Here is a 26,634-nt window from a genome sequence, read left to right as displayed (position 1 = left end):
TAGAACAGCAGACATCAGTTGATACATTTCAAATACCTCAAAAAAGTATACTATACATTGGCAGCCTTTTCCGCTATGGTTTGCAGGATGGTCCGTGGTGCCTTTGATGTGCCGCAGCGGAGGCTGAGTTCTCCCATGTGGTGTATCCTGTCCTGGAGTCAGGTACTCTTCGGATGCTATATTCCATGAGCTTTGTGAGGTAACGGGGGAGCAGATAGAGGCCACTTTTGGCGCTGTTAGGCTATGATAAAGAGCTTTTAAAGGCCTATAGGTGGTTAGTGGTGATAGGTCTCCTTCTGGCAAAGCGCAAAATAGCCATGCGCTGGATGAAGGGGGCACTTCCCACGGTAATGGAATGGCACCTAGATATGACATATTGTAACATGATGCCCAGTGCATACAACATACAATATCTGTTAGAAGCAGGCCCCACAACATCAAGGAACTCCAGCAGGTATATCTGGCCAGATGTGAGAATGCAGTAGGAGAGTGCCCATTTGGGGTGAGGTGCGACTTGCAGTGGGTATGCTGGATGACTGTACTGGTCCTGAGAACCCAGCAAGGCGTAATGGGAGGATGCTGCTATGTAGAGGGTAAGATTTGGCTGGAGGTCTTGGGACAGCATCAGGGACTGGGCTAGGGACCTTTACACCTGTTCCACCACAAAAAGTTGGGAGAAATCCTCACTGCAAACATATCTGTCAGAAGCAAGTCCATACATTTCTCCATGTTCTCTGTGCTGGTGGGTTCTGGAAGTCCTTTCCCTGTTCGTAACTTCACCCAGTGTTTCCGACTCTTGTCAGATCATTGGAAGGTTCTTTAGCTAATATAATGTGTTAAGCAAGGTCCCAATCCAGGCACAGCAAGATCATTCAAAGTCTTTTTATATAGCACCAGTGCTTGTTAATCTCACCTACACTCTCTCGTAACCCAGCATAATTGTATTGATTTTTTTTTTTTTTTACAGTAGAACGATCTTGTCAGGCACTTCTTTCATGCAGGTTTAATGGGACTCAGTTGGCAGGGAGAATCCCACTCTACAGTACTTCCTAACACCTTGCCCACAGAGATCATTCTGACTCTCCATCAGGTGCAGTCTATTACGCCTGCTTTGCAGCCGCCACTCTAAGTTCATTTTAGGCCATGTGGGGACACCATTGAACAATGTACCTGTAGCGCCTCCGGACCTTCTCCCTTGCTCAATACTTACCTCACCAGCTGGCGATAGATCCTTTAATCTGGACCCCTCGTCTGCACGACTGAACTCAGTCATCTCCTTTGGGACAACCTCTTCATGAGGCCTATACACTTAGTGCATTGCTGGTCGAAAAGTCTCCCCAGCCATCACCTCACCTCAAGTCTCTGGTCTGCAACTGGGAGATTAGGCCTGGAGGTTTAGAATGCCGCCTCAAGTTCTGAGCGGGGGCTGCTTCAGCAAGCAGTCAGCACTATCTTGTCCAATTCCATCCACTCTCACCCAGAGGAATCATTTCGGCTAGCATAGCATACACACTGTCATTGGATATCTTTTCTCTGCATCGTCCACTTCAGTTTTTTAATGACTTCTATTTTTGCACCAGACGGCACCTCTACTAATAGGATTGTGGTGTGTTAATAATACAGTTGAAGGAGTCATGCTACATTGTAACCATCTTCAAGGCAAGCTGGCTCCCCGCATATCATCCTTTATCGTCCATTGTGAGCAGTATACTGTTGCTTGCCTGCTAGTTTGTGCTATACAAGCCACAATATAACATACGTATGACAACTCTTTTGAAGTCTGTTTTAGTTAAAGGTAATACATCTCAGCTCACCATCCCATTATGGAAGTTGTAGTTCCGGTGTTACATCCTTCTGTATGTTCTTGTTTTGAAACCACTATGAGAAGGATTGAAGAAGTGCCATGTAAAGCTTTAACTTGATTTCTCAGTGTCCTGCTTTCTTAAACTGCTTATGCTCAAATTAGTTTTAAGTATTTACATGTGCTACCATCCATTGGTGCATTTTGGTTTGAAGACTGTCTTGAACCCCACTTCTCTGTGGCCACATACAGATAGATTTCTTAAGCCCCAAGAAGATTTACACATAATGTACCCTCTTAAGAGAAAAGGAGAATAGGAAAGTGTTTTCCGTGTATTCCTGCGTCGGAAAAGCCTTGCAATGGATTCATTCCTTCCTCACCGGAAGAACACATAGTCAGGCCGCCACCTTTCATAATCAAACCAACAGAAGTCATCTGCGGAGTCCCTCAGGGATCCTCCCTGAGCCCAACACTCTTTAACATTTACATGGCCCCACTTGCAGCCATCGTCAGAGACCACGGAATGAACATCGTGTCATACGCTGATAACACACAACTCATCATATTCCTCACTGACGACCTGGACAAAGCTAAGAGGAACTTTCACACCGGAATGAAAGCCGTTGCCACCTGGATGAGGGAGAGCTGCCTCAAGCTCAACTCAGACAAGACTGAGCTCATCATCTTTGGAAACTCCACTTCAGCCTGGGATGACTCCTGGTGGCTCACATTGCTCAGCGCACCGCCTTCTCTGATAACCACGCCGGCATCCTCGATTCTTCCCTGTCAATGACCCGACAGGTAAACACAGTCAGCTCTTCTTGCTGGCACACTCACCGACAACTCCGCAAAGTCTTCAAATGGATCCCGGTCGACTGCTGCAAGATAATCACCAACTCCCTAGTCATGAGCAAGCTTGACTACTGGAATGCCCTCTACGCTGGCACCACAACAAAGAACATCAGGAAACTACAACTCATTCAAAACCTGAGGATCTTCCATTGGCTCCCAGTGGAGAAGCAAATCAACTTCAGATTACTCACCCACACCTACAAGACCCTTCACAACATCAGACCGGCCTACCAGAACCATCGCATCTTATTCCAAAACCCCGCCAGACCACTCCACTCTGCCAGAGGAAGATCTTTCACCTACCTCGCAACTAAGAGCTGGAACAACCTGCCCACGCACCTCAGACAAAGGCCATCACCATCTTCAGGAAGAACCTCAAGACAAGACTCTTCGAATGAGACCCAAACCCACCACCAGCGCCTTGAGACCCTCACGGTGAGTAGTTGCACTTTATAAAACCTGATTGATTGATTGAAAGTGTTTCGTATTCTACATTACGTGTTATGGACATTCACACACGGAGTGTTAGGAGTCAGAGAGCCCTGTGGGAGTATCTCTCTTCCGCACAGGGCTATTGTGTGTAGATATAGATCTCCACCTTGGTCTCTAAAAACAGTAGACCAACACAGTTGTTGGTATTTTACAGTAAAAGATTATTTATTATGTCAGTGTTTTCCAACTGTGGGTCCGGTCCAGAGTAGATTTTTGGTGGGTCCTGAAAGTCCAAGCAATAAATAAAGATGCCTTTAAATTCTGTATGTATCTCTTACATTTGCTATGCTTCAAAGGCAGAGGTCAAATGTCAGGTTATGTCTTCTGACAAACTGCTGCTTTTTTTTTTCACTTAGGGATTGGTATTTACAAATGCCTTGCGCTTTGCAGTCAGAGAAAGAAAAGTAAAGTGAACTATGTGACAGTCTTGCTGGGGTAAAGTGAGTGTGAAAGGAAATCTGTGGGACGTAACACACAACAAATTATAAATACCTGTACATGAACTGCACACATTTAGGAGTTGGTAAAGCAGAAGTGAAGCACATTTTTTTTTGTAATTCTGAAGTGTGATGGAAACAAAGGTTTTAATTGGATCAAAACAAACCAGGAAAATACTTGCTGATGCACAACTGATAAATACTCACTGAAACCCTATTTACGGAAATTATCATTTGTGTGGAATATAGTTTTATCTGCAAAACTGTATGTTTGTGGAAATGTAATGGCCATTTCATTGGAAAATGTGCCATCTGTACATGACAATGTGCTACTACAGGATGCTTTAGTTACATTAAAAATCACCCACCTACTGCCCATTAAAGCTAGGTCGATCACAAAAGTTTATTATTCTAAAAACTCGGTGGTGGGTCTAAAACGTTTAGGAAGCAATGTGTTATGCACTATTTGTAAAAATCGTATGGATGAGAATGATGGTAAATATTATGGTAATCTCAGCTGTCAAAATATAAAAGAAGGTGAACATCAGCAATACTGCAAACATTTTATATCACACATCCCTGTTTTCTTTATCAGATTAGTCTAGTACTTTGGTGTGTCTTCCTGTCTCTGTTACCCAAGTACTAAGTACTTATACCTTTTCTGTGAGTTAATCTGTCTGGAAAGGGGAAGGAGAATTCCTGCACAATCTCTTGTATTATGCCTCCAGAACACTTGCAATGCCTCTGTTACAGAAACATTTGGAAGGCAGGCAAATGTTGCCATTTCTATTTCCTTCCATGCTTTATTTGTGTGAGGCATGTAATCATTGCATCTGATCCTGCAGCTTTTCGAAAAAGTGATAAGTTCAGTTCTCAATTTTGTAGGCAAGAGTAATGTCAGCTTACAGCTCTGCAAACAATGTCTGAAAATATGGCAATTTTGCATACACACAGTTAGCTTTACCATTCAGGATATTAATTTTGTAAGCCTCAAGCCTAATACAGGTATACGTTATGTATGTGGTATTTTAGTAGTGCAAACCTAGCCAAATACAGTGGGCTTCATGGTCAAATACAAGCATAAAATCAATATAGTGATAGGAGAGGAAGATGGTTTGTGGACAGTTAGTGCATCATGAAACTACAAGTGGTCCAGAACACGGCGGCCCGCCTCCTTTTTAATGTTCCCAGATATGAATCGGCTAAACCTGCCCTTTCTACTTTGCACTGGCTTCCAGTTGAACAGTATATACAATTTTAAACTTTGTGCTGTATGCACAGAGCCCTCCTTAACAAAGGCCCCGCTCCTACAATCCCTTGCCTCCTTTCACATCTCAGATCTTCCTCTGCGGCTTTTGCCGTTATTCCTCTAATAAAAAAGGCCAAATGGGGGGGAAGATCAATGGCTTTCCTTGGAGCAAATTTGTGGAATTAATTGCCGATTAATCTACGGCAAACAGGCCATGAACTTTCTTTTTGCCGCCTACTTAAGACCTGGTTATTTTGATCGTGATCTGTAGCTGGTGTTTTGAAGTCTCCCGTACTAGCGCTGTGAGGCCCGTTTGGTAGGCATGTGCTATATAAGGCCTCTTAACATAACATAACATAACATGATGTAGTGTCCTCTAAAGATGTACGTTTTCAACGTAGTGGTCCTGATGGATACCGGGATATTGTTTCAAATCCAAGGTGCGTAGATGGTTGAGGCTTGCTGCCTTGTTATTTTGATTTATGTCTTTTGAACTTCTTAGTTTGCAGTCTCGTGTTGTCCTGGATGTGGTTGTACCAAGAACCACAGAGATAGTGTTCTATGCAATATAAGTGGGGGTGCTGGTTGTGATGGCTTTGTAAGTGATGGGACTAGTTTTGAAGATGGTGTGGGCTGGCACAGGGAGCCAATGTAGTTCTATAATTTCTTCAGTTACTGCATGAGACGTGCTGCAACATGTATAATGCCCTTAAGGGGTGCTAGTGTGGAGTATGAGAAGCTATGGAACAGGACAAAACTATCATCCAGTTGTTTGAACAGCATTTCTAAAGCTGCTTTCTGGAAGAAACTGTCTCGCTTTCGTTAGAAGAGAAAGTACCAGGCTGCCTTTGTGTTTCTAGCAATGTTTCTTTGCGGGTGAGGGTAGTGCTCAGGATGAATCCAAGTGACTTGGCATTCAGTGAAAGTTAAGGTTCAAAGCCATCAAGATTGATGTCATTGGGCCATGTTTGCACTGCTTCTTGTTTGTTGTTCTAAGCAAATAACAAGAATTCTGTCCAAAGAGTTAAAGCTCTGATGTTGACTTAAAAAGATGTCTGGCTTATATGTAACATGTATGTATTATCAGGAAAGCCTTGCTTCACATGACAGGGCAGCATTAAATCATCAATAGAATATCTTGGTGAAGGATTCAGCATTTCTGTTTGATCGATCACATCTCAAATTCCAAGGATAAACTTTTGCATTGTTTGAATTTATCAAGCCCCCCCAAAACTGGGTATACTGTACTAATGCAGATGCTGACTTGCTGAGGTTGATTTGAGCCACCAAAATTAAGATACGCTAGGATTTCTCTAAAATAATGACTTTGATTCTTTTGGGTGCTGCTTGCTCTGAGTCATTACATAAGAAACTAAGGGCCTGATCATAGCATTGGCAGTCCTAGAACCGCCAATACTGCACTCCTGGCAGTCCAACTGCCACATTACGACCCCGGCCTTCGAACTGCCAGGGAACCACTGTCCCTGGCATGAATATGTTTCCCGACAGGCTGACAGTGGTCGGAGTCGTGGTTATCTGCAGTGGCGCTGAACTCAACTAATCATAAGCCCAGTTTCCGCCATCCTTTTCATGATGGGGACCCCACCATGAATTAGCTGGTGGGAACACAGTACAGGGGGCCAGAGGGGGGCCCCTGCACTGCCCACGACCATGTCTTGGGCAGTGCAGGGAGCCCCCCCGCCTAGCACCCTCAGAATGCCCACTGTCTGCTTTGCACAGGCGCATTCTGAGGTTGCTGTGGTGCTACAGTATTGGCCTCGGCTCCCTTAAGGAAACCAAGGCCCATACCGTAGCACTGTTCCTGCCAGGCTGACCGGCGGGAACATCATAATATGTTGTTCTCACTGGTCAGCCTGGTGGGAACATCGAAATATGACGGGGTTGAGGCAGCCGGGTTGACAGCTGCCTTATCCCCACGAGTTTGGCAGTCACCTCGTCTGACCGCCAAACTCGTTATGAACTCCTAAGATTGGCTTTGTTCTGAGATGCACTTTTATTTTGGAAAATGCACACAGTGTTAGGCTGAATCAATTGGTCTCGTACTAAAAGTGGTTGATCCCACTATTGACTAAGAAAAAAGCCTATGCTTCTTCATAATCGGTGTGTGAAAGTATGATCTTGGAGATCAATAGAGCACAATGAACCCCAATAATTCTCTGTTTCTCCCACCTCAGACATGTTTGATATGCATGTTTTGTCCGATAGTTTTCAAAAGGAAAAAATGTGGGAGTAAAATCATTTGAGATTCTTTTTCTTAAAAAAATATAATACTTTTTTGAGGTTTGGTTAGAGTATGCTGTTTTTGTTGCAGAATGAAACGTAATCTACTTACCACAATAAAAGTAATGGTATGAATCTTGTGGTTAGATTGTTTGGATGCAGTCTTGAAACCCAGGGCATAATCACTTTTTAAAAAATGTAGAACTCTTTGTGATGCTTTGCTGCTCTTTTAGAATTTTTTTGAGTATGAAATTCCTCCCCACTGGTGATGTGGGTCACTGTTCGGATTTAGCAGGGTCAAAAAAGCCCATGATATGGCAACCTTCATTAATTATTAAATCACAGTGGAATGCGGGATATCTCAAGAGCGCAAAAACCAGCATACACAGGCTGCTCTATTGTTCCTTGGAGTTAATGTCAAATTAGAAATGATCCTTGCTGGATTAAAGTATGCCAGATTTATCTAGCAAGAGGCTGTCCCCAATGTTGTTTTCAGACTAGGGTTGTATAAAGTCCCTGCTTATCATGAAATTCCTTTTCAATAAAATTGTGCGGTGTACCAATAATAAACTACGACCTTGTATAATTAACATATACTAATGCTATTTTTAATGCAACCGTCTTCATGAGGATCAGAGCACTACTAAGAAGTAGATGCTGAAATGTTCTTTTGAAAATCCAAATAAAGGACTTTCATATCACCTAAAGTCAAGTATGATGTTGTGTTGAACATTATGTGTTTCCTATAGTTCACCTGAACAATATTCAGTATGTTTACCCAAGTCATACTTGTTTTGTTCACAGTTTTCCACAGGCATGAAATACCAAGGAGCACAGCTTTTGGCAGCAGTCTACCTTTGCAGGCAGCTATATTCGAGCAAATGCTGGGAGATGTTTGCCAGCTCCTGAAATAATTAATGCAAATCCAGAATCTGGCAATTGTGCACTTCATCAAAGAGGCTACTAAAAGTGTAAAGTTTGACTACAAGCAAGTGGTCTGGAGGTATGCTTCTTCATACCTTCTTGATGTGAATCACCTTGGCATATGTTTTATAATGTCAGACCCAAATAGGCATCTTTGGTCATGCAAGAGTTATATACCTGTGTATGAAGCAGTGAATCAGTTATGATTTGTGAGCATAATATATCTAGTGTTGCTGATTTTGTTAAGCTGTACAACCATTGTGTTATTCACCATTGCAGCAGGTCTGTGCTGATTTCCAATTCACATTATGCAAATAGAAAATTAGAGGAAGCTGTTTTTTAGCTGGAATATAAGTAACCCCAGCTCTTAAACTGTAAAAATGAAATATGTCCCTGTACCCCCCCACCAAGAATAGATTTGTTGAGAGGAATGTACTGGATAATGAGCATTAACTAACTCCATTGTCCCTGACACAAGGTGACATGCTTCTTCATCCAACTACTCCTCATCAAGTCCAAAAATGGTCTTATTCTGACTTTTTTACACCTGCCTAAATTAGCTAATTTTAATTACAGTGGTTCCATAATTTTCTAAATATATATAGCCCCCTATCTGTTAAAATTTAGTTTTTGTACTTCGAGTGAAACCTGCAACTTACAATACTGCATACTACTCCCACTAGTGTAATGCATCCAAGCATCATAAATTAGTGGTTAACATAAACGTGTTTTTGACATAAGACATGTTTCAGAATTTTAATATCATTATTTTAGTGAATTCACCTACACTAATTTAGATGATACTAGGAAGAAATAGAATGGTGAGGGCAGCTTGAAGAAGATATCTGTTGCTGACCAAATAGGCCCAGTGTGCTTTACATCACAATTCAAACATCCATTGGGTCGCACACCCGTAGTATTGGTCCTTCATCGACTGTAGTCCGCCCCAGATCACCTGGGGGTCTCTATTGTCTTTCCCGCTGGGTATCCGAATAACTGTAATTCACATATTTATGATTATGCTTGTTGTCTGTGTGCATAAATCATGTGCATATGATGTCAAGCACAGCTCTGCCTTAATGCGAAAGCTTTATGTTTCAGGAGCGAGGTAGTCTAGCCTCAACTGTCTCTAACTAAAGAACTTTAGGGCCTATTCACAGATTGCAGTTTGAAGTTTGTTGGTGGTACTACAATATTACTACAAACGTACTACAAAATGCTGTTCCTCCGCCTTCCTAATTTTTCTGCGTGGAGGTCTCTGCCCCTACTGCAGAGTCTCTGAACACGTAAGTATATGTTTTAGCTATAAATGTGGGAGGGACCAAGGGAACTCCCTGGAAAATGGGGAATATTTACTATTGAATGGGTGGGGATTAGCGAGGAGTAAGGAGGGGCTTAGGGAGGGACATGCACCCACTCACAAAAGAGTACGCTGAAATGATGAAGGGTGACACCTTTTATGGTGAAATCCGTTGTCATTTATTCAAGTTAATAATCAAGTAAAACACCCCAGCCAACACAAGCCTTCTCTCTCTGGTTCTCCTCTTCCAACTGTCAGATCCCCTGGTTACCATCACTAGAGTCTCTTAGTGACAGTTGCCAGGTTCCGTAACTAGGTTCTACATAAAGGTTCTTCATAACATGCAACATACGCCCATTGCAATTCACAAACTGCCCTTCTAGAGCTACTACAACCAAAAAGGGACCCAAAACTGTTGTAAAGAACTCCAGCTCAGAGTTGAAGTCCAGCACCACACATGGCCAACCACTGGTACTGCAACACCCTGCCAAATCAATTCAAATCGTAAATATTTATAAAGCGCGCTACTCACCCGTGCGGGTCTCAAGGCGCTAGGGGGATGGGGGTTACTGCTGCTCGAAGAGCCAGGTCTTGAGTTGCCTCCGGAATGCGGAGTGGTCCTGGGTGGTCCTGAGGTTGGTGGGGAGAGAATTCCATGTCTTGGCCGCCAGGTAGGAGAAGGACCTCCCACCTGCCGTGGTGCGGCGGATGCGAGGAACGGCGGCGAGAGCGAGGTTGGCGGAGCGAAGTTGACGGGTGGGTGTGTAGAAGCTGAGGCGGCGGTTGAGGTATTCGGGTCCCTTGTTGTGGAGGGCTTTGTGTGCGTGGGTGAGGAGACGGAAGGTGATCCTTTTGTTGACGGGAAGCCAGTGCAGGTGTCTCAGGTGGGCGGAGATGTGGCTGTTGCGGGGTATGTTGAGGATGAGGCGGGCGAAGGCGTTTTGAATTCGTTGCAGACGTTTCTGGAGTTTAGCGGTGGTTCCAGCGTATAGGGTGTTGCTGTAGTCCAGGCGGCTCGTGAGGAGGGCGTGGGTCACGGTCTTTCTGGTGTCGGCGGGGATCCAACGGAAGATCTTTCGGAGCATGCGGAGGGTGAGGAAGCAGCAGGATGATACGGCGTTGACTTGTTTGGTCATGGTGAGAAGTGGGTCCAGGATGAAGCCGAGGTTGCGTGCGTGGTCTGAGGGGGTTGGTGCGGTGCCAAGGGCCCTGGACCACCAGGAGTCGTCACAGACGGTCGGGGTGTTTCCGAGGATGAGGACTTCCGTTTTGTCTGAGTTCAGTTTCAGACGGCTGAGTTTCATCCAATCTGCGACGTCTTTCATTCCATCTTGCAGGTTGGTCTTGGCGCTGGTGGGGTCCTTGGTGAGGGAGAGTATCGGCTGAGTGTCGTCGGCGTAGGAGGTGATGATGATGATGATGCTGTGCTTGCGTACGATGACGGCGAGGGGGCTCATGTAGACATTGAAGAGAGTCGGGCTGAGCGAGGAGCCTTGTGGGATGCCGCAGATGATCTCGTGGGGTCTGAATGGAAAGGTGGGAGGTAGTCTCTTTGGGAGCGGTTGGAGAGGAAGGAGGTGATCCAGTCCAGGGCCTGCCCTTGGATCCCGGTGGAGCGGAGGCGGGTTATTAGGGTGCGGTGGCAGACGGTGTCGAAGGCAGCCGAGAGGTCGAGGAGGATGAGGGCGACTGTTTCTCCGTTGTCCATCAGGGTTCTGATGTCGTCTGTGACTGAAATGAGGGCGGTTTCAGTGCTGTGATTGGCTCGGAATCCGGACTGAGAGGGGTCGAGTAGGTTGTTGTCTTCAAGGAAGTTGGTAAGTTGCTTGTTGACGGTCTTCTCTATGACTTTGGCGGGGAAGGGGAGGAGCGAGATGGGGCGGAAGTTCTTCAGGTCGCTTGGGTCCGCCGTAGGTTTATTCAGTAGGGCGTTGACTTCAGCGTGTTTCCAGCTCGCGGGGAAGGTGGCAGAAGAAAACGAGCTGTTGATGATGGTCTGGAGATGCGGGGCGATGATGTCGTCGGCTTTGTTGAAGATGAAGTGTGGGCAGGGGTCCGAGGGGGCCCCGGAGTGGATGGAGTTCATGGTGGCTTTGGTCTCTTCCGTGTTGATGTGAGTCCAGGCGTTGAGGGTGATGGCTGGGGTTGTAGGTTCTGAGGTGGTTGGCTGGGTCTGGTGTCCGAAGGTGTCGTGTAGGTCGGTTATCTTACGATGGAAGAAGGTGGCGAGGGAGTTGCAGAGGTCTTGTGAGGGCGTGATGGCGTTGGCGTTAGGGTTGGAGAGCTCTTTGACGATGTTGAAGAGTTCTCTGCTGTTGTGAGTGTTTTCGTCCAGTCTGTCAGTGAAGGAATTTCTTTTGGCGGCGCGGATCAGTTGGTGGTGTTCGCGGGTAGCGTTCTTGAGGGCAGTCATGTTATCTGCGGTGTGGTCCTTGCGCCAGGCTTTCTCGAGGGTGCGGAAGGTTTTTTTAGATTCCTTGAGGTAGTCAGTGAACCAGTGAAGTTTTTTGGTGTTGGTCTGTCTTGGAAGGCGTCTGAGGGGAGCGAGGGTGTCTGCGCAGTTGGTGATCCAATGCGTGAGGCTGAGGGCTGCGTCGTTGGGGTCGGTGGAGAAGGTGGGTTGGTTGTCGCTGAGAGTGGAGAGGAGCTGATCCGCGGGGATTTTGTTCCACTGTCGGCGTGGGATGGATTGTGTGTGGAGGTGGCGAGTCTCACATCGGAAGGTGAAGTGGACACATCTGTGGTCGGTCCAGTGTATGGCGGAGGAGTGGCTGAAGGATACGTGGTTGCTGGCGGAGAAGATGGGGTCGAGCGTGTGTCCGGCGATGTGGGTGGGAGTGTTCACCAGTTGCTTAAGACGGAGGTTGGCAAGGTTGTCGAGCAGGGCAGTGGTGTTGGGGTCGTTGTTCTGTTCCAGGTGGAAGTTGAGGTCACCGAGGAGGATGTAGTCCGGCGAGGCAAAGGCGTGCGGGGAGATGAAGTCAGTGATCGAGTCGCTGAAGAGGGCGCGTGGTCCAGGGGATCGGTAGATGAGAGTTCCTCTGAGGGTGGTCCTGGGGTCGGTGTGGATCTGGAAGTGCAGGTGTTCGGCGGCGAGGGGGGTGTCTTCGGTGGAGGTGGTGACGTTGATGGAGTCCTTGAAGACGATGGCGATTCCTCCCCCTACTTGGTTGGTGCGGTCTCTCCTGGAAATCTTGTAGCCGTCGGGGATGGCTATGGCGATGTCGGGGGCCGAGGAGGCGTTCATCCAGGTCTCAGTGATGAAGGCGACGTCTGGTGCGGTGGAGTCCAGGAGGTCCCATAGTTCAACGGCGTGCTTGTGGACGGAGCGTGCGTTGATCAGGATGCATTTGAGGTGGTTGATGGCACGTGGGCTGGCGGGCGTGGTGGTTTTGCAGTGGAAGGTGAGTTTGCAGGTGTGGCATGCGAAGGGTCCGTGGGTACGTTTCGGGTTGGCTTGGAAGCAGGTGCTGGAGCGCCCCGGGTTGAGGGCATGGAGGGTGATGGGGTCGTAGCGGTGCTGCGGGGTTTGGGAGTGCTGGTGGCCAGGGGTCGTGGCGCTGGGCGCGGTCCAGGCGCGGACGGGCACAGACGGGCTTGCCTAACCAATGTTAGAAATGGGGTCTTTGGTTGACAGTCAGGTTACCCCCTGTTCAAGCAAGGACCCTCACTCTAGTCAGGGTAAAAGAGAATCACCCTCAACTAACCCCTGCCATAGAAACTAATGGAGGTAGGAACTTAGGGCCAGATGTAAGTAAGTCACAAATTGCGACTTGCAATTTGCAAGTCATAGCGACTCGCAAATTGCAACTCGCAATTCGCGATGCAGAAAGGTGTCTTAGACACCTTCTGCGACTCGCTATGGGGTCGCAAAGACCCACCTCATAAATATTTATCAGGTGGGTCGCAGTTTGCGACCCCATAGCGAGTCTAGGCACTCACGGGGATGGTGGCCTGCTGGAGACAGCAGACCACCATGTTCGTGCCTGCTTTTAAATAAAGCTGTTTTTTTTTTCTCTTTGCAGCCCGTTTTCCTTTAAGGAAAACGAGCTGCAAATAGAAAAAATACCGAAACCTTTTTGTTTCGGTTTTTTTCAGAGCAGGCAGTGGTCCATAGGACCACTGCCTGCTCTGAAAAAATAATTTTGTGAGCATTCACAAAGGGGAAGGGGTTCCATGGGGACCCCTTCCCGTTTGCGAATGAGTTACCATCCACTTCAAGTGGATGGTAACTGCGAGTTGATTTGCGACCGCTTTTGCTGTCACAAATCAACTCTACATCGTGGTGCGAATTGCAAATAGGAATGGAACACCCCTTCCTATTTGCGAGTCTGATACACATTTTGCGAGTCGGTACCGACTCGCAAAATGTGTTTCTGCATCGCGTGAGGCCTTTTGCGAGGCGCAAAAGGCTACCTACATCTGGCCCTTAAAATCTGTAGGAAATAATATTAAATGAAATTATTTTTAATAGTTAAAAATATAAATAAATATAATTTACTATACAAAATACAAATAGAACATATGTATTATTTAATTATAAGACATATTAACACATTTGTTGATAAAACAAAATTATATATTATTACATTTTAATAAAATATAATTAAATTACCTTTAATGTATTCTATCTTTCAACTGCATTAGGCATGTATCAAAGTAATGTTTTCTCCAATGAGTTTTACAAACATCAGAAAAACCAGAGGGAAGTCATATGATTCTAGAATCCAATGGAGGAATTCAGTATATAAGCCCAAACTAAGGACCTGATTACGATCTTGGCGGATGGGTTACTCTGTCACAAATGTGAAGGATATCCCACCGGCTGTATTGCAAGTTAGTTTGTTAGGATATAATAGAACTTGTAACAGAGTATTCCATCTGCCAAGATCGTAATTAGACCCTAAATCCCCAAACTCACTGAAATGGAAAGCGCTCTTAATTGCTCCATTACATTTTCCCCCTGTACAACGGTGAGGGGCACCATGACATTCTCAACTTCTCCGACTATTTCCATTGGTCCCTCCATTGTAGAGGATCAAATCTAGCAACATAGAAGCTGTGGATTTTATCCTTAGTACCAAGTTTATTGAGAAATCGGCTAACCAATGGACACATATAGATTGCTTTTGCATCCTATACACAGAAAGGGAAATTCCAACAACCTACGAAGTTATAGAACCATTGCATTATTGGATAGGTATGTAAAAGTGTTTGCCCACATTCTAGTAACTCAGAAGAAAAATCTACCACTACCACTTCTGGAACCCAGCTTCAGAAAGGAATCAGAGATCTTAGACAACATCATGGCCATCACTCTAATGGCTCAAAAAACTCTACTTAGACTTCAGTGCATCCTTTGATAGAGTAAATAGACAGAATAGAGTGGCACTTTAGGGTATATTAACTGCCTGGTGTAACCCATTAACCATTTTATCTGCTATCAATCTGCTGCACAGACATACTTGGTTTAGGATGAAAATGTGAAATGGTACCTCAGCAAGCAGGAATATATACATCGATTGTGGCCTTAAGCAGGGCTGCGTTCTTGCCCTTGTACTTTTTAATCTCTATACACCCTACCTAATACCGACCATATGAAGGCAAGAGCACTCTTCCCCAAATTGAGTGCAGTTCAAATCCCTGCACTCCAGTACACAGATGACACGGTGTTGCAACCCCATGTTATCAGCTAGATTTTTAATCAAGGAAAGCGAGGAACGTGCTGCTTGTTTAATTAGCCTTTGCACGACATTTAATCAGTACTTTCTGTCTAGGGCTATGGAACCTGGTACACGATATGCTAGCATGGGTTGCCTGTTCAGGAGAAAACTGCTATCACCTAGACACAGCATTGCATCAGAACTGTACTTCCAATGTGGTATAGTTTGCTATATGAATGGTGAACTGAGCCAATGAGGACAGAGGGCATTCCTGTCACCACTAGCCTGGGACTCAGGCCTGCCTGGCCTTGATCTGCCAGTTTCTTGAAAGGATTGTCATCTACACTACAGGCTGATACCTGATACTATTTCCAGGTATGGGGCTCGGGCTGACCCCCTAGATCAGGCCAGACGGAGGGTTACAACTACTATGCTCTCAGAATAGACATGGGGCTAGATAGGACCCTCTAGCACATCTAGAACCACATACATCATGGTTGGATTGTTTATTGTCTTTTCCATTTTCGTAATGCTAATTACCATGCTTTGTTTAATCTGCCTAATTATCGCAGCTCACTCTTTATATGCTAGATTGCGATTGTTTCAATGAATGTATTGAAAATGTATCTTGAATCTTTTTGCCTCGCCTTGGAATGCATGAGTAACAATACAAAAGGGGTACAATCTGTTTTTACAGCTTCCTGGGGGAGTCAGAGTGTCATGTTCAGATTGCCATAATTACCTTTTAACCCGGTGAGTTTGGGAGATTTGGTTGAGGAAGTTACTGACCGTATGGATAGATTCAGTCTCCCACACTTTGCCATTCTGCTATCCTAAACATGCAGTCCTGTTACCAAAGTAGGCACCACATAACAAATGCATTTTACAAAAATAATGACCTAGGACTAAATCTGACTAAAACCTGCATTTAGGTAAACCCAACAGCAAATATTCATGGAGATCAAGAGGAGAAATGATCTCCCAAACAAATTCTTATCTAAATCTGGGTTTGTCAGAACATCAAACTGGGACAAAGCTGTTCACTTCAGGCCATGCGAATAAGGGCAAGGTGTTTGCAAATCCCATTAAGGTAAATATACTGTAAATTAAATACCCCAAATGTATTCTCAAAGTATGTACATTAAAATGTATTCAAGCACTCACTTATGACTCCCCTACCTATGGATTTAAAAGTACACAAAAACTTTATAAAATACTCTCTGGTGCTCTCCGCTTTGTTTTTGGGATTCCAAATGGCTCCCCACTTCCTAACTCAGACTCATACTTGGCCTAATAAATGTCACTGAGGTATCTGATCTTCAGTTTTCTATATATTTTCTAAGAAGTTATTTGGAAGGAGCCCTGTGATCAGCCAAAAAGACACACGACTAAGGGAACTTTGAATTTGTAGAAAATTCCAAACAGGCTGGGGAACCGTAGAATCGATCGACCAATAACATGCAGTGCAGAGGTATTAAGAGCACGACCAGAAAGGTAGCAATTGGAATTTCCTTTAGTAAGAATCTTGAGAAACGAATCAGTCTGCCCAGAGGGAAACTACTGTGACTACATTTACCTCAGCTTTCGCCCTGAATTATATGGGAACGGATTTGAAACAGTTTGTTAGAGCAAAATACACGACATTATGGTTTTCTTTGTGCCATTAGCTGATATCAAAGCTGGATGAAAATCACAAGGTTTCAGGTTGTGTAGGTGCCATAGACGGTGCGGTTATTGCGTAGAATGCCCAATGCATGTCATTTGTATATGTCTGCATTTATTGGAGCACCTAAAAAAATGTGAAGCCTTGCTTTATACATATGGGTGTATATATAGTAAAATATATGGACCTTGCAGTAAATGAATTAGATAAATGTGATATTACACCGCATGATATAGATTGCCTGGTATAGTAAATTGGGTGCCTTTAGAGAATTCTAGGCTTGGTTTTGTGTTCTTTTATTGCACAGCGCTTTAAGAAGTAACTATAGGATCCCAAAATTGCAGAGTTTCTAATAATATGATTCAGTGTTTAGCTTCCTTTAATGTTAATACAATCAATGAGGCATTTGGATTGTTCAGCACTTTATTATGTAAGATAGCCTTTTAAATAATATTTTAGCAGTTGGCAATGTGGGTACAAAGAGCAGTTTTTATTTCTTAGTACTTTCCTTTGCAATATAGCTTCTCTGAGAATTTTTAAGTTTGTCATTCATAAAAACCATATATTAGTACTTCATAATGTTTAAAAAACACAGCACTTTGGAAAACCATAATACCGCCCTTTAGCTATGCTACAGCTTACCACTTTATGTAGTAAACATAGCATTTATGAGATTTCAAATACCACCACATTTTAGTTTTACAGATTAGCTCTCTTGATGTCTTTAGAATGTTTTTGTTGGGCTGCTGTTTAGCATCATATACTATAATATAGCTCTATTGAGAACTTTGAGACTCTTGTTTAGATGCAGTATGTTTTAGCACTTTCTGCTGTTTTTATAACCATTGTTGTGTTTTACTGTGTACTATAATCTGATAAAGTTGGTCTGGAAGGTAGATAATGTGAAAGATGAGTCGTAACACAGAATGTATTTTGTATTGGCTTCTATTTATGCAACAAATAAAGTAATTTACTTACCTATATTTGATTCTATACATCACGTAAATAATAATTAAAGTATATTTATTTTTCTTTCATGTAGGATTTTTTTTTTTTAATTTAAACATCAGAAAAATATTTTTTCCTTTAGTTTCATATATTTTAATAACAATTAAATTCAAAATTAAGGTAATAGTACAGTAGCATTTTTTTCTTTTATATTTTAAATAAATTAAATTAATGTGCAATAATAATTAGCATAATAATATTTTTGATAATGTTGTTTGAGTTTGCTAAACTTTTTTTAACTTTTGCTTATGTTTTACCAGTCGGAGTGGAGATCTCTGTGTGGTAAAGTATAGGAAAAAGTGCCCAAGTACCCTATATTTTACACTTTGAGAACTCCATGTGGGATAGGATAGAAAAAATATAAAGAGTTTATTAAACTTTAAAAGTTTGTAAAGCTCTTTTTGTGCTAAATATTATTGTGAAATTAACTGTATATATTTATTTTAAATACAGATCAAAAATACTACAGCACTATTAATTAACTTTTAAGTATCTAATATATACACAATATATTAAATTAAATACATACTTTTATTTATTAAATGTGATGTGTAGAACTAATTACAAATTAATTAGATTGAATTAAAATGTATTTTTACATTAATTGTCAAATTAAAAAAAGTTGTTAAAACATTTGAGAAGTAAATAATGTTACATATATGTTTGTACATTAAGTTTAACTGTATTAAATAATTTAATTTAATGTAACATTATTTCCTGTGGTGTTCTGCATTACATCCATACCTCCCATTATTTTTTATTGGAGGATGTTGCAGTATCAGTGGTTGGCTATGTGTGTTGCTGCACCTACTACTATTTCTTTTATAACAGTAGTAACCAATACAAGTATATCACAATCCACCTCCTTTTTTCAGAGGGCGGAGATGTGTAAGTTTACACTTTTGACTAACTTTACACTCTGATTTTGGGAATAGGCAAAGTATTAAAGTTCCTCAAAAATATTAGATAAAATGCGTGTGTAAATTTCTCTCAGGTGTCAGGTACCTTTATAAATACCCCCTTTGCATAGATGTGCAACAATAAACTGGTGCTTCTGTAAAGCGTCACTGAATGGTATACATTTAGCACAACACAGAAACTCAATTTTCTTGGCTAAAGGTTTTTTTGTCAGATGAAGTCCTACTTAAAATGTTGAAACTGTTGACATGTTGTGAGAAATTGTGTGCATGCTACAAAGTGTTATAATTATCATCCAAACACTGTGGTAACTTTACTGACAAAGGGCCTGATTATGAGTCCGTCTGTCCTAGGATCTCCGTTCACGTGGTGGTGGTCCACCTGCCGCATCCTCAGCGGTCCGACCACCAGGTTACAAGGATGGCAGTCAGACCGCCACAAGACTGCCGCAACCGCAAGGATCTTGGATCCCACAGCAAGGGTGGTTGGGAAAGCCTTGGTTAATCACGGCAGTGCTGATGCCGTCACCATTGTACTGATCACTACCTGCCTTTTCGACAAGCTTTTCATGGTGGGGATCCCGCCATGAAAAGCTTGACGGAAATGCAGGGAATAGGCCCCAAACTGGGCCCCAGGGCGATTTTGCTCATTGGGCGGTATGGCTGGGAACATATGTTGTACCCCCCTAAGCGTTCACTGTTGATGCACACTGTTGCCATGCACAACATTGTGCTGGCGCTGCTCTGCGGTGGCATGTGCTTCAGTTCAGCCTTAATTTATGCCGCTGCAGTGACATTGCCGCAGACACTAGAGCTTGGTGGCATCCTTCCGGCTGCTGTATTGGCGGTCCAGCAGTCAGACCGCCGAAGTCCTAATCAGGGCGTAAGTCCAAAGAGACCAAACCTGGTCTGGGATACTTGTGTAGTTCTTCAAACGCGAGCTAACCTGGTAGTTGGGGTTGACTGCTTAGATTGGAGCAGCAACAATGCTGATTTGATGTGGCTGTTTACTGTCTGAGGTGGTATGGCAGGCACAAAAAGAACAAAGGACAGGACTGTGGCCCAGAATAATTACCAGTGACTACGATAATTTCAAGCAGTCCACCCATCTGCCTGAGTTCCAGGACCCAAGTAAGATTTTCAAGATAAACACTGTGTATTTAAATTAGATTATTTTTAGATCCATTGCATAGTAGGGTGGAGCTAGCAGGTGGCCAAAATGTTAGTGTTCTGCTTTGGATCCTGTGGTTTGAGCTCGTTCATTGCTGATCCGAAGTGTCAAGCACAGCAGCTCCTATTGCGAATCAGTTGTGCCAGAGAATTTCGTTTTTGTTGGCTGAAAACCTGAAGTGGCTAAAGACAAAAGACCCTATTGAAATCCATTAAAGCTCCTTGTAGTGGCATTGGTCGCTGCAGTAGAAAACAAATTTGGAAAAAGGTCTTGGCAGGCTGGTAGGTTTTTAGCAGTTGCAGGATGTGATAAATGACTCTGTAAGTCCAAAGAGATGTTGTGTCCTGTCCTCCCTGTTGGAACAAGAAGAGTTTAGGAAATGTATAACGAGCAGTGGAATATAACTACAGGGAGTGCAGAATTATTAGGCAAATGAGTATTTTGACCACATCATCCTCTTTATGCATGTTGTCTTACTCCAAGCTGTATAGGCTCGAAAGCCTACTACCAATTAAGCATATTAGGTGATGTGCATCTCTGTAATGAGAAGGGGTGTGGTCTAATGACATCAACACCCTATATCAGGTGTGCATAATTATTAGGCAACTTCCTTTCCTTTGGCAAAATGGGTCAAAAGAAGGAATTGACAGGCTCAGAAAAGTCAAAAATAGTGAGATATCTTGCAGAGGGATGCAGCACTCTTAAAATTGCAAAGCTTCTGAAGCGTGATCATCGAACAATCAAGCGTTTCATTCAAAATAGTCAACAGGGTCGCAAGAAGCGTGTGGAAAAACCAAGGCGCAAAATAACTGCCCATGAACTGAGAAAAGTCAAGCGTGCAGCTGCCACGATGCCACTTGCCACCAGTTTGGCCATATTTCAGAGCTGCAACATCACTGGAGTGCCCAAAAGCACAAGGTGTACAATACTCAGAGACATGGCCAAGGTAAGAAAGGCTGAAAGACGACCACCACTGAACAAGACACACAAGCTGAAACGTCAAGACTGGGCCAAGAAATATCTCAAGACTGATTTTTCTAAGGTTTTATGGACTGATGAAATGAGAGTGAGTCTTGATGGGCCAGATGGATGGGCCCGTGGCTGGATTGGTAAAGGGCAGAGAGCTCCAGTCCGACTCAGACGCCAGCAAGGTGGAGGTGGAGTACTGGTTTGGGCTGGTATCATCAAAGATGAGCTTGTGGGGCCTTTTCGGGTTGAGGATGGAGTCAAGCTCAACTCCCAGTCCTACTGCCAGTTCCTGGAAGACACCTTCTTCAAGCAGTGGTACAGGAAGAAGTCTGCATCCTTCAAGAAAAACATGATTTTCATGCAGGACAATGCTCCATCACACGCGTCCAAGTACTCCACAGCGTGGCTGGCAAAAAAGGGTATAAAAGAAGGAAATCTAATGACATGGCCTCCTTGTTCACCTGATCTGAACCCCATTGAGAACCTGTGGTCCATCATCAAATGTGAGATTTACAAGGAGGGAAAACAGTACACCTCTCTGAACAGTGTCTGGGAGGCTGTGGTTGCTGCTGCACGCAATGTTGATGGTGAACAGATCAAAACACTGACAGAATCCATGGATGGCAGGCTTTTTTAGTGTCCTTGCAAAGAAAGGTGGCTATATTGGTCACTGATTTGTTTTTGTTTTGTTTTTGAATGTCAGAAATGTATATTTGTGAATGTTGAGATGTTATATTGGTTTCACTGGTAATAATAAATAATTGAAATGGGTATATATTTTTTTTTGTTAAGTTGCCTAATAATTATGCACAGTAATAGTCACCTGCACACACAGATATCCCCCTAACACAGCTAAAACTAAAAACAAACTAAAAACTACTTCCAAAAATATTCAGCTTTGATATTAATGAGTTTTTTGGGTTCATTGAGAACATGGTTGTTGTTCAATAATAAAATTAATCCTCAAAAATACAACTTGCCTAATAATTCTGCACTCCCTGTATATTTCAAGCTTGAGACTCTGGATAAAATGTGCAGTTGCTGAGACATATCCCTCTTGATGCACTGGAGACAGAGTAAGGAGTGATTCGGGGACTGCTGGAGGTGGATTAAGGCAGTGAATGCCCCCTGATTTTCAAGGGTTTTGGCATGCTCACAAAGAGCTCTTGTGACACTGATGGTGATTTTCTGCTCACTCAAAAGGAGGCAGTGAATCTTGGCAGATCCAGGTTGCTTTTTTCAGGGATGCTTGGACTTTCGTCTTCTCAGACTAAGCTGGCCTTTATGGTGGCAAACGAGTTGGATACTTTCAGACTGCTTTCCATATTTCACTGCCCCTCAGACGTCATAGTAGTCCATTTGGGAAGCTGTTCCATGCTTACTCTGATAACTGGAGCTCTTTTTTGCTTGTTGAAGAATGGTGTGTCTAGTTGACACTGCTCTGTCTTAAATTTCACTTGCAAATTTTGATTGGGGGTGATCGGGTTCGTTGTTTCTTCCCTTAATTTGGGACACGGATCATTTTGATGTATGGCTGAAAGGGAGAAATGTTTTTCCCTACCTTCTTTATTGTCCATCTGCTTGTGTACATCTCTCTCCCTACGCCTGTATTTATCATGGTTTTTTCCGAAGTCCTTTATTACTATTTGCAAAGGTATATTAAAAGTAATGTATCCTTTGTGTTATCATGATAACGTGCAAGGAAAATCATTTGATGTTTCAAGGTTTTTTTATTTCTTGGCTTTTTGTAAGGATTTAATCATGCCCTCATATGGAATTTTATAATGCCTCCAAAAACTTTCCTAGATTTAGCCCTTTTGGACTTAAATTGGATTCCTTTTGTAGGGTAATGCTATGCATCCTTTGAAAAAATATGCATGTAACTGTAGAAATGTTGGAGCATTTTGGGAAATGATTGTTGAATCATATGTAAAAGGAAAGGTTCATGAAAATAGCATGATATATTGCAGAAGGAAAACGAAAAATGAAGCTGTAATTAGACACATCCTTGAAGGTAGAAGAGAACTGATGTATCTGTGTAGAATTACGGATACATGAGAAGAGTTTAGTATGGTTCAACAAGCAACATATAGGGAGACAGGATTGGCTCATATGTTGAACAAAATAACGTTTTTTTTTAGGTTATTTCCTTTTTATAGTAAAGAGCCATACATTAACTAAGTACAGTGAATATCATATACAGGTGCTCATAATAACACACTACATATGTGAAATTGCTGGATACAAGTTATGTTACAAAATCAAAATATTTATTTTTGAACCACCTTAGAGCAACTCTTTCTTGAAGTTTCTCCTCCTTGTGTGCTAGGTCAAACCTTCCTTCAGTGTTCATTTCTGCATAGCAGCCTTATGATAGTAATTCTTCTCTGCCTCTATCTATTGACAGTCCAGTCTTCTCTCCCTTCCCTGTCTACCTCCCATTTCCTTTCTGCTATGCCGCATGCTACTTGTCTTGCCTGCCATTAGTGCTGCCTTCTTGCTCAATCAGTCAATCGGGAATTTGTAAAGTGCACTACTCACCCGTAAGGGTCTGAGAGCATTTGTGCTCCTTTCCTGAAGAGTCCTTAATTTCCCCACTTATTTCCCCATTGCTTCCAACATATACCCTGCCATCTTTCCAGTAACAACATAAATAGGATCCTTGTCCCAATCCTCTCATAGAGGTCTTGTGTCTGGACTTACTGGAGGGTCGGACGAGTTTTGGAGTATAATTCTCCCATTCACCAGTAATGTTGTTGATTTGTCTTCTGTTATGATGAGTTTTATCTGGATTTCCTGGGCCGCTGCCCATTATATTGGTGTAAGTGGCTCTAGCAATCGTCTTTAGCCAATATTACTTCTGTGTTGCAAATTTGTGCCATATTTTTTTACTTTAATTTGGTGAACATTCCTCATAAACATTGCTGAAGGATCAGTACAGGTAAATCCTATTAATTATCCACAATTGTTACCCTGTTCTGTATAATCTGAGAACATAACCAGATCATAAATAGAAATATACTTTTGTCTCCCTGCATTTGGGACATTCTAATGAGTGTTCGGGTACATTTTGTTCAACTTTAGCGGGATCAAGTATGCCCTCTGTGAAGAGATAGATGCACAAGTTTAAACCTTACATTGCTAGATAGTTTTTAACCTGCAAACAGACCCTAGTTTAACCCAGTTCATTAAGGTATTTTGATAATCAGAATCTCATTTCTCCCTGACCGTCAAAGACTCTCCACTGTGTCCATAGGGATCCGCATTTAGTTTTCGTTATGTCAGTTACATCAGCATATGCCACTAATGCCCCTGTTTCAGTTAAGCCGTTTATAAATGTGGTCCAGCTTTTGTCAGTGCAAAGGTGAGTCTTTTAAGAATCACTTTCACAACAATTTCCCTTATTCTTCCTTGTTACTGAATCACTTAGGCAAACGTCTGTGGTATATTGCATAAGTCAACCAATGATACCCATTTATGTGCCCCTTCTAATACTTGTTTCTCCCAGCTTATGTCTGTCTCCAACTATTTCAGTGATTCCTGCTACTGCGCAGCTATGAAGTATATCCTCAGGTGTGGCAGACTCAGCCCAAGCAATTGCATTGGTATTCTAACACAAATCATGGACCACACCATTAGCCCCAATATTTGGTCCAGTTCCTTGAACAACAGCGCATGCTGAGGGTGTAGTATGCTTTGCAGAAAATACAGCATTTGAGTAGGAACACCATATTCGCTAGAGCTGCTCGTTTCATGGCATAGAGGTTCTTTAACCCTTTTAAGACCCATCCCTTATTGTGGATGAGTTAATTTTCAGCAGTGTGTGCTGTCTGAATTACCAGGTACCAAAAGCACTCTTGGCCTGATTTAGAGTATGGCGGATGGGGTTACTCCATCACAAACGTGACCGACATCCCCTCTGCCGTATTATGATTCATTAATATCATATGGAAATAGTAATACAGCGGACAGGATATCTGTCACATTTGTGACAGAGTAACCCATCTGCTGAACTCTAAATCAGTTCCTCTGTCTTTCACCCCACTCCCAGGTCTGGTAGAAGCATCTGTCCATTTTCACCAACTCCCCAATTGATTGTCTTAATTGGTACGCAGCCCTGAGGTTCCCTCAAAAGCTTTCCGCTCTTATAGAAGCAATGAGACATACCTTTCTCGATTCCACAAATATACCCAGGGATCAACTGTTTACATACAGACTGTTTGCATGGCAGCATCAAACTGTGTACCCTAATTTGACGAGGCTGATTCAACTTGGTATGCCAACATGCCAACAAAGAATAAGGGTGAGAGCTGGCAACGTTGCCTTGATCCTCACCATATCTTCCCATTGTTAGATACTATTGTCCTAGTTTTTACTCTTACACATGGTCTTTCTATTGTGTCGCTATCAATCCCAAAAAGTGAGGCCCAAATCCCATTCTTCCCTCGACTGTAGGAGGCTGGCCTGACATATAGTGGGTACCTTGTGGTACTTACACCTTGTGCCAGGTCCAGTTATCCCTTGTTAGTAGAATAGAGGTGTTCTAGCAGCTTAGGCTGATAGAGGTAGCTATAGCAGAGCAGCTTAGGCTGAACTAGGAGACATGCAGAGCTCCTACTATAATATACCATTTATGTCATATAGCACTATATCACAAGAAAACACAATACTCAGAAATAAAGGTACTTTATTTTAGTGACAATATGCCAAAAGTATCTCAGAGGATATACTCCCTTAGGAGGTAAATAATATACACAAATGATATGCACACAAACCAAAATCAGGTAAGTAACAGTTAGAAAAGTAGTGCAAACAATGTAGAATCACAATAGGATGCAATAGGTAGAAATAGGCCTAGGGGCAACACAAACCATATACTCCAAAAGTGGAATGCAAACTACAAATGGACCCCAGGCCTAGTGTAGGTTGTAGGGGGTCGCTGGGACTGTTAGAAAACACTAAGGGTGTCCAAGATACCCAACCCCAAGACCCTGAAAAGTAGGTGTAAGGTTACCCTACTACCCCAGAAAGACAGTAAAGTCGAGATAGGGGATTCTGCAAGGACAACAACTGCCAGCAAAACACTGAAGATGGATTCCTGGACCTGAGGACCTGTAAAGGAAGGGGACCAAGTCCAAGAGTCACGCAAGTGTCTAGGGGGGCAGGAGCCCACTAAGCCCCAGATGAAGGTGCAAAAGGGCTGCCTCCGGGTGGAAGAAGCCGAGGATTCTGCAACAGCGGAAGGTGCCAGGAACTTCTCCTTTGGTCAGAAGATGTCCCACGGCGCGCTGGAAGATGCAGAGTTGTTTCCACGCAGAAAGACCGCAGACAAGCTTTGCTAGCTGCAAGAGTCGCGGCTGAGGATTTTGGGTGCTGCTGGGGCCCAAGAAGGACCAGGAGGTCGCCCCTTGGAGGAGGAGACAGAGGGGGCGCTCAGCAACTCAGAGAGCCCCCACAGAAGCAGGCAGCACCCGCAGAAGTACCGGAACAGGCACTTTGATGATCTGAGGACAGCGGTCGACTCAGAGTCACAAAGGAGGGTCCCACGACGTCAGAGTCCCACTCAGCGAGTTGGGCAATGCAGGACAGAGTGCTGGGTACCTGGCCTAGGCTCTGCACAAAGAAAGTCTTGGAAAAGTGCACAGAAGCCCAAGCAGCTGCAGATCACGCAGTACACAGGATTACTGTCTGGCGTGGGGAGGCAAGGACTTACCTCCTCCAAATTTGGACGGAAAGGCCACTGGACTGTGGGAGACACTTGGACCCAGCTCCTGTGTTCCAGGGATCACGCTCTTCAGGATGAGAGGGGACCCAGAGGACCGGTGATGCAGAAGTTTGATGCCTGAGTTGGCAGGGGGAAGATTCCGTCGATCCACAGGAGATTTCTTCTTGGCTTCCAGTGCAGGGTGAAGGCAGACAGCCCTCAGAGCATGCACCACCAGGAAAC

At 43.5% G+C, this 26,634-nt stretch overlaps 1 protein-coding gene across 5 annotated transcripts in view; it reads left to right on the top strand.

The window, feature by feature from the left end:
* SPATA20 (spermatogenesis associated 20) overlaps positions 1-26,634 on the top strand; it is a 1,104,606-nt gene that overhangs the window by 218,050 nt on the left and 859,922 nt on the right. For 3 of the 5 annotated variants that reach the window (XM_069200051.1, XM_069200050.1, XM_069200055.1), the window contains one exon: positions 7,877-8,075. The exons of the other annotated variants lie outside the window; for them this stretch is intronic. In XM_069200051.1, the coding sequence (XP_069056152.1) occupies positions 7,990-8,075 (86 nt within the window). In that variant the 5' untranslated portion in view covers positions 7,877-7,989. The remainder of the gene's footprint in view (positions 1-7,876; positions 8,076-26,634) is intronic. 5 annotated transcript variants of the gene reach the window in all.

Source organism: Pleurodeles waltl, chromosome 7 (genome assembly GCF_031143425.1).
Source record: "Pleurodeles waltl isolate 20211129_DDA chromosome 7, aPleWal1.hap1.20221129, whole genome shotgun sequence".
Taxonomy (NCBI): domain Eukaryota; kingdom Metazoa; phylum Chordata; class Amphibia; order Caudata; family Salamandridae; genus Pleurodeles; species Pleurodeles waltl.
This window is presented reverse-complemented; position numbering and strand designations above follow the sequence as displayed.